Source organism: Macaca fascicularis, chromosome 14 (genome assembly GCF_037993035.2).
Source record: "Macaca fascicularis isolate 582-1 chromosome 14, T2T-MFA8v1.1".
NCBI lineage: Eukaryota > Metazoa > Chordata > Mammalia > Primates > Cercopithecidae > Macaca > Macaca fascicularis.
This window is the reverse complement of record NC_088388.1, coordinates 10,018,761-10,033,513: the sequence shown is the minus strand read 5'-3', so window position 1 is coordinate 10,033,513 and position 14,753 is coordinate 10,018,761. Positions and strand designations below refer to the sequence as shown.

Sequence of the window (14,753 nt, the reverse complement as noted above, 5' to 3'; positions counted from 1 at the left end):
CGGGGGGCTCGGGAGACAGGGCGTCCCCAGCCGGCCGCCCACCGGCAGCCCGGCGCTGTCACGTTCCAGCCGCCTGACTCAGGCCGCGTAGGGCGGGGAGCCGGGAGGCGGTGCCGGCGCCCGCCTCGGCCCCGGAGGCGGCACCAGGAAGCGCCCGCCCCGGCCGGAGCCGCCATGTAACCGGCGCCGCCCGGAGCCCGAGCCGCGCGGGCCCCAGCGACCCGCCCGCCATGGGGGACGAAGACGAGGATGAGAGCTGCGCCGTGGAGCTGCGGATCACTGAAGGTGGGTGTGGGCCCTGACTGCGGCTGCCCCGGGCGGGCCGGGCCGGGTCATGGACCGGCTGGGTTCATTCACCCCCTGTGCCCACAGCCAACCTGACCGGGCACGAGGAGAAGGTGAGCGTGGAGAACTTCGAGCTGCTCAAGGTGCTGGGCACGGGAGGTGAGGACCCCCATCCACCGGGCAGGCGTCCCAGGCGCGGTGCCCCTGACCTCCTGCCTGCTCACTCCTGGGCCTGGGCCAGGCCACTGAGCAGGCCCCCCACCCTTTCCCGGCACAGCCTGCCTTGCCTGCCCCGCCCTGCCTTGCCAGGGTTTGCATGCCCACTTCCAGGGCACTCCACGTTGACATCACTCCTCCCTCCACGGTCCTGTGCGTGCATACCCCCCTGGATTTGCCAACACCTTGGGGAGGGGGACTTGCACCCCTCTCAAGTTATTTGCATAGCTCCTCCCTTTCTTTCAATATGGGATCCCCTCCCACATTTTGCAAACGCCCCAGCGCTGGTTTGCGCATCTCTTCCCCAGCCAGGTGCACACCTCTGCCTCCCTTCCTTGCACTGGCATCTTTTCACATCCATCTGATCTCTCGCAGATTTGCACATGCCCCGCCCCCACGCCTCGAAGCAGGCCCCCTGGAGTTGCATGCTCTCCAGCCTGGTTTGCACATCCTTTCCCTGGTTTTGCTGGGCACCCTCCCGGGGTGTGCACACCCTTTCCTTAGAAGGCTCTGCCAGCTTTTTGCACACCTGCCTCTTGCCCCGGCTCCTTCGCCTAATTTGCACACCCTCCTGGGTTGGCATCGCCCCCACCCCCCAAGCCTGCACCAATCTCCCGCTCACAGCCTACCCTCCACCCACTCGCTGCTCCCACAGCCTACGGCAAGGTGTTCCTGGTGCGGAAGGCGGGCGGGCATGACGCGGGGAAGCTGTACGCCATGAAGGTGCTGCGCAAGGCGGCGCTGGTGCAGCGCGCCAAGACGCAGGAGCACACGCGCACCGAGCGCTCCGTGCTGGAGCTTGTGCGCCAGGCGCCCTTCCTGGTCACGCTGCACTACGCTTTCCAGACGGATGCCAAGCTGCACCTCATCCTGGGTGAGCGCACGCCACATCCCAACGGGGGTGGTGTGGCTGGGGGCAGGCGAGGCCACCTGACGGGGCTGCTTCCTAACTTCCACTGCACCTCCCAGACTATGTGAGCGGCGGAGAGATGTTCACCCACCTCTACCAGCGCCAGTACTTCAAGGAGGCTGAGGTGCGCGTGTATGGGGGTGAGATCGTGCTGGCCCTGGAACACCTGCACAAGGTGGGTGAAGACCTGGTCACAGGCTGTTGCCATGGGAACTGGGTCTGGGCCTTCGAAGGAATCTGCAGGCAGGGCAGCCTCAGGCTTCCCCCTGGGCTTCCTGGGGGGCCAGTGGTGAGCTGGGTGGGAACTGGAGCTACTTCCCCAGCACCCCTTACAAGAAGCCTCATCGCTGCCTGCTGGGGTCCCCTCCCCTGGCACCTCCTCGAAGGGGCTTTCCTTTTTCAGGGAACTCAGGGCTGCATTCACAGAACTTCCTCAAACGGAAACCTCATGGCCTGGCTCCAAAGGCCCCCTTGAAATGGGGCTCTTCACGCAGACTTTCCTCTCTCTGGGACCTTGGGGCCTGTCCCACGGGGCCCTCCTTCTTTGCTTTATATCTTTTTTTTTTTTTTTTTTTTTTTGAGACGGAGTCTCGCTCTGTCACCCAGGCTGGAGTGCAGTGGTGCGATCTCGGCTCACTGCAAGCTCCGCCTCCTGGGTTCAGGCCATTCTCCTGCCTCAGCCTCCCAAGTAGCTGGGACTACAGGCACCCGCCACCACACCCGGTTTATTTTTTCTATTTTTAGTAGAGACGGGGTTTCACCATGTTAGCCAGGATGGTCTTGATCTCCTGACCTCGTGATCCACTCGCCTCGGCCTCCCAAAGTGCTGGGATTACAGGCGTTAGCCACCGCGCCCGGCCTGCTTTATATCTTAAATGGCCTTTTTTATTCAGTGGCTCTGCCCTGAAGACCCCCCTCTACAGGCAGATGACCTTCTCTGGGGGGGGGGGTCTCCTTATCCTGAGCAGGGCCGGGAGCTGCAGGAGCTAGGGAGGGTTTGGGAGAGGAGGCCTCAGCACCTCTCTTGCTCCTACCAGCTCGGCATCATTTACCGAGACCTGAAACTGGAGAATGTGCTGCTGGACTCCGAGGGCCACATTGTCCTCACGGACTTCGGGCTGAGCAAGGAGTTCCTGACGGAGGAGGTGAGTGGAGGTTGTCTCTGCCTGCGGTGTCCCATTTGATCCTCCTTCCTGCCTCTTCCTGCTCTGGGCCTGCATTCTGGGGCTGCAGAAGTGAATAGCTCCAAGAAGTTTCCACAGCTCAACTCTCCGACCTCACAAGTTGAGCAAGTCTTACTCTGGGCCTTGTGGGGCGCTGCAGCACAGGAGAGGCTTGGCCATCTAAACAGGACCTCTTGCCCTCCCAGAAAGAGCGGACCTTCTCCTTCTGTGGCACCATTGAGTACATGGCCCCGGAAATCATCCGTAGCAAGGCGGGTCATGGCAAGGTGGGTTGGCAGGGAAGTGGGGCTGGGGGAGGTGGAAAGGGGGGGTGTGAGGCAGGGGAGACGCAGGCTCTCACCCTGGCTCCACCCACAGGCTGTGGACTGGTGGAGCCTGGGCATCTTGCTCTTCGAGCTGCTGACGGGAGCCTCGCCCTTCACCCTGGAGGGTGAGAGGAACACGCAGGCTGAGGTGTCTCGGTGAGCAGAGCTGGACGTGGAGGGCGGCCAGGGGGCTGCAGGGCCTGCCTGGGCAGCGCTGTGGGGGGGGGCTTGCTGCCCCTGACGCCCCCCCAATCCTCCCAGACGGATCCTGAAGTGCTCCCCTCCCTTCCCCCCTCGGATCGGGCCCGTGGCGCAGGACCTGCTGCAGCGGCTGCTTTGCAAGGATCCCAAGAAGCGATTGGGCGCGGGGCCCCAGGGGGCACAGGAAGTCCGGAACCACCCTTTCTTCCAGGTGAGGCTCCTGACTCAGGGCCCCACACCCCCTGGTGCATACCCAGGTGGGGCTGCTGTTCCAGGTTGAGGTTGTGCCTGGCCAGTTTCACTTTATTTGGAAATCCCCCCAGAGAAAGAAAGCAAGTGTGTGTAAGCTAGGTTTCTCTTCACATCCATCCCCACTGAAACTTGGCAGATGCATTCCTGAAAGAAAGGACTCTAGGTTCATTGGCTGTTGGGACTGTCAGGGATTTGAGAATGGATTGGTTGGTCCTTTCATTGGACAGACCCAGAGAAGGCAGGTGACCTGCCCCAGATGGCACAGTAAATGGTGCTGAGCTGGGAACAGACCTTGGCTCTAGATAGATCTCCTGCTGGCCCAGATCAGTACTAAAACCCACACTTACGGCTTTTAGCACCCACCCAGGCATTTTGTTCTTTATCCCTGTCCCTCCCTGTGCAGTCTGTGTGCCTGTCATTCAGAAGGACAGTTGGTCAGCACACATGGGTGTTTGCTCACTTGTTAGGAGCACACACGTTAGAGTACAGTGCAGAGTGAATCTGGCCATGTGAGAATGCTCTGACTCAGGGGCTGGGCCTGGCCAGCGTCATCGCCCAGCAGGACTTTGTAACAGTGAATACCTACTGTGTGTCGGCCCTTTATAGACATGAACACATTTCACCCTCACAACTACCTGATTCTTATTTTTTAGATGGAGTTTCACTTTGTCTCCGGGGCTGGAGTACAGTGGTGCGATCTCAGCTCACTGCAACCTCCAGTTCACGAGTTCAAGCGATCCTGCTGCCTCAGCCTCCCAAGTAGTTGGGATTACAGGCACATGCCACCACGAGTGGCTCATTTTTATATTTTTAGTAGAGACGGGGTTTCACCATTTTGGCCAGGCTGGTCTCGAACTCCTGACCTCAAGTGATCCACCTGCCTCAGCCTCCCAAAGTGCTGGGATTACAGGCGTAAGCCACAGCGCCCTGCTGTGGGGACAAGGGGCAACCACCTTGATTCTTGTCCCCATCTTTACAGATGAGGAAGCTGAGGCTCCAAACAATTAAGTACTTTGTCCAGGAAGTGATGGAGCTCAGATTCAACCCAAGGCTGGGTGGCTTGAATGCCTGTCCTTAATGGTCTTCTGCTTAAGTGTAGGCATCAGATTTGCCACTCATCTGACATCTAAACAAAAGCACCCATTTCTGGGCACTTATTGTGGGCCAGGTACTGTGTTACTCATACTTCGAGTGCCGTCTCTTTGAATCTTCCAAGCCCTGGGAGGGCCTGCCTGAGATGATTTCTTAGACAGGGATCTATGTCTTTGAGGTGAAGATGTCCCTTTGCACAGGGTGGGGAGTTGGGGGCGGGGAAAGCATCTGAGCAGTGTTGGTCTCTTTCAGTGAATTCCTCAAGCCCACCCTTCGCCTATGCTGGGTGCTGCGCCAGATGCTGGAATGGGTTGACCAGTAATACAGGAGAGGCCCCAAGGTCTTCAAGGCCTGATGTGTGGCAGGGGTCTTTCCCTCCTTCTGTCTTTCCTTTTTCTTTTTTCTTTTTTGGAGACAGAGTCTTACTCTATCGCCGAGAGTGCAGTGGCATGATCTCGGCTCACTGCAACCTCTGCCTCCCTGGTTCAAGTGATTCTCCTGCCTCAGCCTCCCGAGTAGCTGGGATTACAGGTGCGCACCATCGTGGCCAGCTAATTTTTGTATTTTTAGTAGAGTTAGGGATTCACCATGTCGGCCAGGTTGGTTTCAAACTCCTGGCCTCATGATCCACCCACCTTGGTCTCCCAAAGTGCTGGGATTACAGACGTGAGCCACCGCACCTGACCTCCTTCTGCCTTTTCTTGGACAGCTTCTTTGGTGATAGCAGTGCTTAGGTCCTTGGTGGTAGAACTGGGGCCTTCCAACTTGAGTCAGTCACCTTGGCTACAGTGACAAAAAGTCCAACTCAAAATGGTGATATCCGTTGGAATCAAGTTTGGTGCTAGCAACAGAGATCAGAATGAACAGAGTGACCTAAGAGGTTTGCTTATAAGTAAACCTTTTATTATACTTACTTATAAATAAGTGGCTTACTTATTTTTCTTCTCACATAAAAGAAGCCCAGATTAGCAGACCAGGGCTGCCGTGGTGTCTTCACGGTGCCACATTGTCTTCGGGAATCCAAACTCTTCTTCTTTTTTTAAAAAAAATTTTTTTTTTTTTTAAATTCTTAGCCAAGTAGCTTCTATCCCTGGGGTTGCTTCATGGTCCAACATGGTTGCTGGAGCTCTTGCCATCTAAGCTGTCTCCCAGGTAGGGAGCAGGAGGAAGGAGAAGGGGCAAAACGGGCACTTGCCAACTAGCAACCTCCCTCTTGAGGATCTTTCCCTGGAATCCTACGTAATAATTTTTGCTGATAAGTTTTGGTCACCCCTAACTGCAAGCAAGTTTGTAAAATATTCTTTTAACTGTGTATATTGGTTCCTGGAATAAAACTGGGGCTATGGTACTAAGGAAGATAGGGAGAATGGATATTGAGCAGGCAATCCACAGGTTCTGCCACATTAGCTTAAACATAAAAGGGCACGTTTTGGCTCCCATAAGTGAAAAGGCCAAGGGAAAGTTATCTGACTTAAGCACATCCAGGTGCTGAAACTATGTCCCTTGGTTCTGCTTTTCTGCATGGGGACTTCATCTAACCCTGACAGGGTCCCCAGCAGTTCCAGACCACATCCTTTTAGATTTAAGTCCAGTAGGAGAAAGAGATTTGTTTGTTTTTTCACGCCAACTCTTTTTTTTTTTTTGAAACGGGGTTTTCACTCTTGTCACCCAGGCTGGAGTGCAGTGGCGCTATCTTGGCTCACTGCAGCCTTTGCTTCCTGAGTACAAGCGATTCTCCTGCCTCAGCCTCCCAAGTAGCTGGGATTACAGGTGTGCACCACCATGCCCAGCTAATTTTTTTTTTTTTGTATTTTTAGTAGAGATGGGGTTTCACCGTGTTAACCAGGCTGGTCTTGAACTCCTGACCTCAGGTGATCCAGCCTCCTCGGCCTCCCAAAATCCTGGGATTATAGGCATGAGACACCATGCCCAACCTTTTCACACCAATTCTATTAAAAGTTCCAGAACTGACTAAGTGTGGTGGAATGGTGGTTCTCTAAGGGGAACAGGGATTGTATTATCAGAGGGAGAGAGAAGCCAGGGAGGGAGGAGGAATAGCTGCCCACCCCAAATGCCAGATGGGCCCTTGCCTCATGGAGGAACTGCCCAGTGAGGGTGGGCTGAGTGAAGGGAGTTTCTCGTGCCTGACCTTTGACACCTAATCTCTGATTCCCTTCCCTCAGGGCCTAGATTGGGCTGCTCTGGCTGCCAGGAAGATTCCAGCCCCATTCCGGCCCCAAATCCGCTCAGAGCTGGATGTGGGCAACTTTGCAGAGGAATTCACTCGGCTGGAGCCTGTCTACTCACCCCCTGGCAGCCCCCCACCTGGGGACCCCCGCATCTTTCAGGTGAGGATAAACTCATGGAACTCAGATGCAGGAGAGATGAGATGTCGCTGTCTGCCTCAGCCCTGGCTGACCCGAGGACACTGCCTAGGCCTTGTGTCCTGATTGGGACTCAACGTCTCCCCTAGATGTCTCCACGTAAAGGGGACCTAGGGTTGTCGGTCACAGAGACCACCGGGGCAGGATGTGTGTTTGATAGTTCATGATTTATCTTTAAACCTTCTGTTAATTTCCCTTCTATTCCATCATCTCTTTATTGTTATGTAAAAATATTATTTAAATTTATTCACTTGCAGCTGGGTGAGGTGGCTCACACCTGTAATCCCAGCACTTTGGGAGGCTGACGTGGGCAGATCACCTCAGGTCAGGAGTTCAAGACCAGCCTGGCCAACATGGTGAAACCCCATCTCTACTAAAAATATAAAAATTAGCTGGATGTGGTGGTGGGTGCATGTAATCCCAGCTACTCCGGAGGCTGAGGTGGGAGAATCGCTTGAACCTGGGAGGTGGAGGTTGCAGTGAGCTGAGATCGCACCATTGCATTCCAGGCTGGATGACAGAGTAAAACTCTGTCTCAAAAAAAAACAAAACAAAGAAAAAAGAGATCTTCACCTGCTTATGTGGACACCTAGGAGGAGACACATGTCGATATTGTGGCTTTGCACGCCCTTGGCATACCATGGTACACTCCTGGAGGGACGGGTCCCCTCCACTGATTTTTTATTTTTTATTTTTTTGAGATGGAGTCTCAGTCTGTCGCCAGGCTAGAGTGCAGTGGCTCGATCTTGGCTCACTGCAATCTCCGCCTCCTGGCTTCAAACGATTCTCCTGCCTCAGCCTCCTGAGTAGTCGGGACTACAGGCATGTGCCACCACGCCCAGCTAATTTTTGCATTTTTAGTACAGACAGGGTTTCACCATGTTGGCCTGGATGGTCTTGATCTTTTGACCTTGCGGTCCGCCCGCCTCAGCCTCCCAAAGTGCTGGGATTAGAGGCGTGAACCACCACGCCCAGCCCCCTCCACTGAATTTTAGAAGCTTACACCTTTTGGACAAGTCCAAACTCCCTTTGCTTGGCATTGAGGCCCTTCATGATGTGGTCCTTGCTTAGAACCTGAGCCTCAGTTCTCATCATTTTCCTACTTGATGCTCTGGAGGGCATGATCGAACTGCTCAGAGGTTCCAGAATACACCTCTGTGCCTTTGCACGTGCTATTCCTGCTACCTGGAGTACATTCCTTACAGTAGTCTACCAGGCAAGCTTCTCATCTCTTTTAGGCCTCCTTGTCTGCTCACCTGGCCCAGGGGGTCAGTTACCCTTTCTCTGTGCTGCAGTCCTCTGTGGACAGCACCTCCTTCTGTGCAGTTTATCATGTTGCCATAATGATCATATCATTATCACTAAATAAACCAGTATGGCTTGTTTAATAGACAGACCAAGTATGGCTGGATAAATCCCTTCTCTGAAGCTCTTAGAATTGACAACTCTGTGCTTGAATGTCCACATTCCATTCCATTGTCTCACAGCCCTCATGAGAAAGTTCTTTCTCGTGAATTGGTAGGTACTTTCATTCATTCATTTAATGATTCAAAAATGTGTAGTGAGTGCCTAAAATATTCCATGTACGGATCTGGGTACTACATTTTTAGGAGAAAATGACACATAGTTTATTTTTAAAATTATTTTTAAAATTAATTAATTAATTAATTTTTTTAGAGACAGGATCTTGTTCTGTCACCCAGGCTGGAGTGCAGTTGGGCAACCATGGCTCACTGCAATCTTGAACTCCTGGACTTGAGTGATCCTCCCACCTCAGCCTGCCCAATAGCTAGGACTATAGGCAAGTGCCACCACACCCAGATAATTATTATTATCATTTTTTTTGAGATGGAGTTTCACTCTTGTTGCCCAGGCTAGAGTGCAATGGCATGATATTGGCTCACCGCAACCTCTGCCTCCCGGGTTCAAGCGATTCTATGTGCCTCAGCCTCCTGAGTGGCTGGGATTACAGGCATGTGCCACCATGCCTGGCTAATTTTTGTATTATTAGTAGAGATGGGGTTTCTCCATGTTGGTCAGGCTGGTCTCAAACTCCTGACCTCAGGTGATCTACCTGCCTCAGCCTCCCAAAGTGCTGGGATTACAGGCATGAGCCACCGTGCCTGGCCGCAACACACAATTAAAATGACCCTTGAAAGCTCCTCAAATTGCCAGGACATGGATCTTTAGGAAAAGCAAATAATTAACTCTGGTTTCTTTTTGCATTTCTTCAGTAGCTCCCCTTGCAGAAGAAGCCAAAGTCTGGCTTGAAAGGGAGGAATAAAGGTTTTTTTCCTCAGCGGATAGAGTTGGATTGTCATAGGCTAAGCGTGAATTCAGGCCACACTTTGAATACATTCAGTGATCCTTTCAGGGCCTTCACCCCTTGGCACCTGGAGAGGAATAGGTGGTCACTCTGATGAGAAAGTTGGGGTCACAGGCTGGTGGGGACAGACATGACTCCAAGTGATTATAAAACCAGGTGGAATAAAATGTGTCCATACATCCTATGTGTGCCAGGATGCAATTGGAACACCCGCCACTGCCCCCTTGTCCAGGGTCTTGCCTCTGCCTGGTTCCCCACCAGAGTCTCCTCACCTGCACCCCCAACCCCCATGCCCATCCCCCCGACTCCCGCCCTGCAGGGATACTCCTTTGTGGCACCCTCCATCCTCTTCGACCACAACAATGCGGTGATGACCGATGTGCTGGAAGCGCCTGGTGCTGGAGACCCGCCAGGTCGGGCAGCGGTGGCCAGGAGCGCTATGATGCAGGTGGGCTGGGCTGGGCTGGGGGGAAATTGGTTTTAGGAGAGGCCTAGGCCGGGGGGACTCTAGGCCTAGATCCAACTGGTGCCTGCAGCGTGAGCTCGGTGAGGTCCCAAGCCTCTGCGACATGGGGCGTGGCGGGGCCGCGGGGCTACCAGGTGGGACCTCTGACACGCCCCCTTCGCCTTCGCCTCCAGGACTCGCCCTTCTTCCAGCAGTACGAGCTGGACCTGCGGGAGCCTGCTCTGGGCCAGGGCAGCTTCTCTGTGTGTCGCCGCTGCCGCCAGCGCCAGAGCGGCCAGGAGTTCGCAGTCAAGATCCTCAGTCGCAGGTGGGAGGGCCCAGGCGTGGGTAGGGGTGGGGTGGCAGAGCGCCGTCCCGGGGGCGGGGCCGAAGCACGGAGACCGTAACTCCTGCTGCGTCCCCCAGGCTGGAGGCGAACACGCAGCGCGAAGTGGCTGCCCTGCGCCTGTGCCAGTCACATCCCAACGTGGTGAATCTGCACGAGGTGCATCACGACCAGGTGATGGCTTCCGGCTGGGGGAGGGCGGAGAGAAAAGGGGCAGGCGGCGGGGCTTGGGGGCACTATGGGCGGGATCTAGGGGCAAATTGGGAGGGGCCTAGCGTTTGATTGGGGCCCGAAGGGACCAGGGAGGCGCAGGAAGTGGAATTTGAGGGGAGTAGGGCCTAAGGACAGGAAGGCGGAGCTGAGGATGGACAGGAAAAGGGACTTTGGCTGGGCACGATGGCTCACGCCTGTGATCCCAGCACTTTGGGAGGCGGAGGTGGGCTGATCACTTGAGGTCAGGAGTTCAAGACCAGCCTGGGAACACCGCGAAAAATACAAAAATTAGCCGGACGCTGTGGCATGCGCCTGTAATCCCAGCTACTTGGGAGGCTGAGGCACGAGAATCGCTTGAACCCGGGAGGCAGAGGTTACAGTGAGCCGAGATCATGCCACTGTACTCCAGCCTGGGCGACAAAGCGAGACTGGCTCCAAAAAAAAAAAAAAAAAAAAAAGAAAGAAAAAGGATTTTGAGGAGGGGGTGCTTGAACTTGGGCAGGGCCCGAGGGCTGGGGACCGGGCCTGGGTGGTGGGAGAGGGCCCGCCACCGTGGGCAGGTGGGCAGGTGGTGACCGTGGCCCGCCACTCCGCCCGCAGCTGCACACGTACCTGGTTCTGGAGCTACTGCGGGGTGGGGAGCTGCTGGAGCACATCCGCAAGAAGCGGCACTTCAGTGAGTCGGAAGCGAGCCAGATCCTGCGCAGCCTCGTGTCGGCCGTGAGCTTCATGCACGAGGAGGCGGGCGTGGTGCACCGCGACCTCAAGCCAGAGGTGGGCGAGCGGCCTTGGCGGCGGGGCGGGGCTGTGGCGTCCGGGGCTGCCTCTGACCACCACCCCGCCGCCCTCGCAGAACATCCTGTACGCTGACGACACGCCCGGGGCCCCGGTGAAGATCATCGACTTCGGGTTCGCGCGGCTGCGGCCGCAGAGTCCCGGGGTGCCCATGCAGACGCCCTGCTTCACGCTGCAGTACGCTGCCCCGGAGCTGCTGGCCCAGCAGGGCTACGACGAGTCCTGCGACCTTTGGAGCCTCGGTGTCATTCTGGTATGGGACGCGGTCCTCGAGGCGGTGTCAGGGTCGCTCTGGCGTCTTCCTGATATGGAGCAGCACGAGGGAGGGAATAGGGGTCATCTTGGTGGGGGCGGCTGGGTTTCGTCTGAGGCTGGGATCGGGGTGATTCAAATACAGAGGCGGGGCCGGGCGCGGTGGCTCAAGCCTGTAATCCCAGCACTTTGGGAGGCCGAGACGGGCGGATCACGAGGTCAGGAGATCGAGACCATCCTGGCTAACACGGTGAAACCCCGTCTCTACTAAAAAATACAAAAAACTAGCTGGGCGAGGTGGCGGGCGCCTGTAGTCCCAGCTACTGGGGAGGCTGAGGCAGGAGAATGGCGTAAACCCGGGAGGCGGAACTTGCAGTGAGCTGAGATCCGGCCACTGCACTTCAGCCCGGGCGACAGAGCGAGACTATCTCAAAAAAACAAAACAAACAAACAAACAAAAAAAACAGAGGCAGGGTCGCTCTGGTGCTAGAGTCGGAGCATCCGGCTATTGGGGGTTAGAAGTCAAGGTTCACCACGCGTGGGTCTCAGGAGTGCTCCTAGTGGGGAGGGTGAGTGGTTCTGTGGGAGCTGAGGGGTCAGCCTCGGCCCCGCAGCCTGGGCCGGTCTCACCTTCCCTTCACCCCTCCTAGTACATGATGCTGTCGGGACAGGTCCCCTTCCAGGGGGCCTCTGGCCAGGGCGGGCAGAGCCAGGCGGCCGAGATCATGTGCAAAATCCGCGAAGGGCGCTTCTCCCTTGACGGGGAGGCCTGGCAGGGCGTATCCGAGGAAGCCAAGGAGCTGGTCCGAGGTGCGGAGCTGGAGGTCACAGACCATGGTTGGGGAGGGGGACGCTGGACAGAGATGGTCACTGGGTCATGTGTCCTGGTTGGAGATGGGTAGGGGAGGAGAGTGGAGCTGTTACCATCTCTTTGGGGCTCAGCCTCTACACCAGGCTCCTCCCACACTTCCTTGCCCCGCCTCCAGGGCTCCTGACTGTGGACCCCACCAAGCGGCTGAAGCTCGAGGGACTGCGGGACAGCTCGTGGCTGCAAGACGGCAGCGCGCGCTCCTCGCCCCCGCTCCGGACGCCCGACGTGCTCGAGTCCTCTGGGCCCGCAGTGCGCTCGGGTCTCAACGCCACCTTCATGGTAAGGGGCGGGGTCCGTTGAAGGGGTGGGCAGAGCCTCGAGAGGTGGGGTCTGGGAAGGCGGGGCCATCGGAGCCCAGAAAGGGGAGGTGCGGCCGGGCGCAGTGGCTCACCCCTGTAATCCCAACGCTTTGGGAGGCTGAGGCGGGCGGATCAGGAGGTCAGGAGTTCGAGACCCGCTGGAACAACATGGTGAAACCCCGTCTCTACTAAAAATACAAAAATTAGCTGGGCGTGGTGGCGCGCGCCTGTAATCCCAGCTACTCAGAGGCTGAGTCAGGAGAATCTCTTGAACCCAGGAGGCGGAGGTTGCAGTGAGCTGAGATTGCACAACTGCACTCCAGCCTGGGCGACAGAGCGAGACTCCGTCAAAAAAAAAAAAAAAAAAAAAAAAGGGGAGGTGAACCGAATCCGGCCTCTGGTCGGTCTGGAGGCCAAGGCCCTGTCGGCCTAGGCCTTGACTTAGGCGGCTGGAGGCAGGGTCTGGGAATGGGGGTCAAAGTCAGATCTGGAAGCCGGGGTCAGGGGGGTGGGGGCACGTGATCACCCTTTCCTTTCTGCCAGGCGTTCAACCGGGGCAAGCGGGAGGGCTTCTTCCTGAAGAGCGTGGAGAACGCACCCCTGGCCAAGCGGCGGAAGCAGAAGCTGCGGAGCGCCACCGCCTCCCGCCGGGGCTCCCCCGCACCAGCCGCCCCGGGTCGAGCCCCCACCGCCGCCAAGGGGGCCCCCCGCCGAGCCAATGGCCCCCTGCCCCCCTCCTAATCCCTGCCACTGTGACCCCCTTCCCTCATAGGGGCTGTGACGTGGGAGCCCGGCTCACTCCTGGAGGCCTCTGCCAGCAGCCGACCTGATCCCTAAGGGACTGTCCTTCCCTCTCCTACCCCACCCCACTCCCAGACAGAGCAGAAGTATTTTTATAAGCAGAGAATTTTTTATGTCTTACCAGATAGAAATGCAGGGAAGGGGGGGCCTGCTGGGGAGTGGGGTTTGGGGGGCCCTATCCCACAACACTGCCTCTTCTGGGCAGAAGGCCCCTCCAGGGGGACTGCTCCAACAGGAAAGGGCCCCTCCCCCACTTCTAAGCACTGAGTTAGGAGTGCTAACTCCTAAACTGGGACCCCCTCCCCTGTTCTCCCCTAAGGCCCCGTTCCTGGGAGGGTCACCCCTCAACTGTCACTTTATGGACTGTCTGTGCAATTACGTCCACCAAAGACCTGTGTTGGGGGGACTGAAGGAGGGGCCCTGGGGACCCCCTGAAGCATTTCTGCCTCATTTTATGTCACCTGCTTCTCCCCTGTTGGGGCTTAGGAAGGAGATAGGTGGCCCCTAAAAGAGGAGGCCCTCTTCTCACCCACCCCCTCCCCTTTGGCACAGCTACTCCTGGCTGGGGGTGGGGCCTTGGGGGTCTGGGCTGGGCATCCATGGTCACTGCCTCAGCCCATCTAGGCTGTGCCTTTGACTTTAAAATAAAAGTCCACCCAGTGCTGTGTGTGGCATCTGTGTGTTCTCATTTGTGTTGTGGGTGTCTAGAGCAGAGATTCTGGGCAGACAGGCTGCTAGCCCATGGAGTTTGGGACCTCAGTGGGGAGGGACAGGCAGACTCTTCTTTGCTCCTTGACTTTTGCTATGAGCAGGAGGGCGCAACTCTCATTCTGGGTGTATGTCTGGACAGCTCTGCTGGGTATCATTTAGGATTCTCTTGGTCGTAAATACAGCTGCTGCTTGACTTAGGGTGGAATTACATCCCGATAAACCCAACTTAAATAGAAAATGCTGAAAGCCGAAAATACATTTAATGTCTGCAACACAGCAGACGGTGCCCGACTTAGGATCGTTTGATTTACTGGCTTTCAACTTTACCATGGTGCCAAAGCGATAGGCTTTCAGTAGAAAACATAAATGGTAAGGAGTTTCCTGACTTACGATGGGATTACCCATCGTAGGTCGAATAATTTGTGTCAAGCATAAGTCAGTCGGGGACTGTCTGTAAGACAAAACCCAACCCAAACTTGCTTAAGCAAAACACAGGGTTTTCGGGGGCTCTTGTAACAACGCAGCTTCTCGATAGCTTCAGGCAAGACCTAGTCCAGAGTGAAGCACATGATCGGGACTCAGCTGCCGAGTCTCAGCTTTTTATTGTTTTCTTGGTGGTGGTCCAGTCTGGAAGACTCTCCTTATGGACCCAAGACGAGGGCCAGGCACTCCAGGGGCTCCAGACGGAAATCTGGAGATGGAAGCTGTTCCATGATTCCCAGTGGAAGTCCTGAGCTGTGCTCTGATTGGAGCCACTGAGGTCATGTGCCCACACTGAACCAATCACTGTGGCCAGGGAGGCAGTGTGCTGATTGGCTTAGATCTGGAACATGGCCTCCCCTCTGGAGGCTCATTGGGTGGAGAG

General features: G+C 56.3%; 1 protein-coding gene across 2 annotated transcripts; it reads left to right on the top strand.

The window, feature by feature from the left end:
* The first annotated feature begins 165 nt into the window (after nt 1–165).
* On the top strand, nt 166–13,851 carry RPS6KA4 (ribosomal protein S6 kinase A4). 2 transcript variants are annotated; one of them, XM_005577413.4, is made up of 17 exons: nt 166–285; nt 373–398; nt 1,157–1,375; nt 1,471–1,586; nt 2,449–2,556; nt 2,781–2,861; nt 2,953–3,056; nt 3,162–3,312; nt 6,629–6,793; nt 9,475–9,603; nt 9,795–9,928; nt 10,027–10,120; nt 10,760–10,933; nt 11,013–11,207; nt 11,857–12,016; nt 12,193–12,356; nt 12,920–13,851. In XM_005577413.4, exons 3-17 carry the CDS (start codon nt 1,219–1,221, stop codon nt 13,115–13,117), a joined length of 2,130 nt encoding a protein of 709 aa, XP_005577470.1. In that variant the 5' UTR covers nt 166–285; nt 373–398; nt 1,157–1,218; the 3' UTR covers nt 13,118–13,851. The 2 variants fall into 2 exon arrangements, with proteins under 2 accessions (XP_005577470.1, XP_005577468.1); XM_005577411.4 differs by having other exon boundaries at nt 373–444.
* Nucleotides 13,852–14,753: the final 902 nt, after the last annotated feature.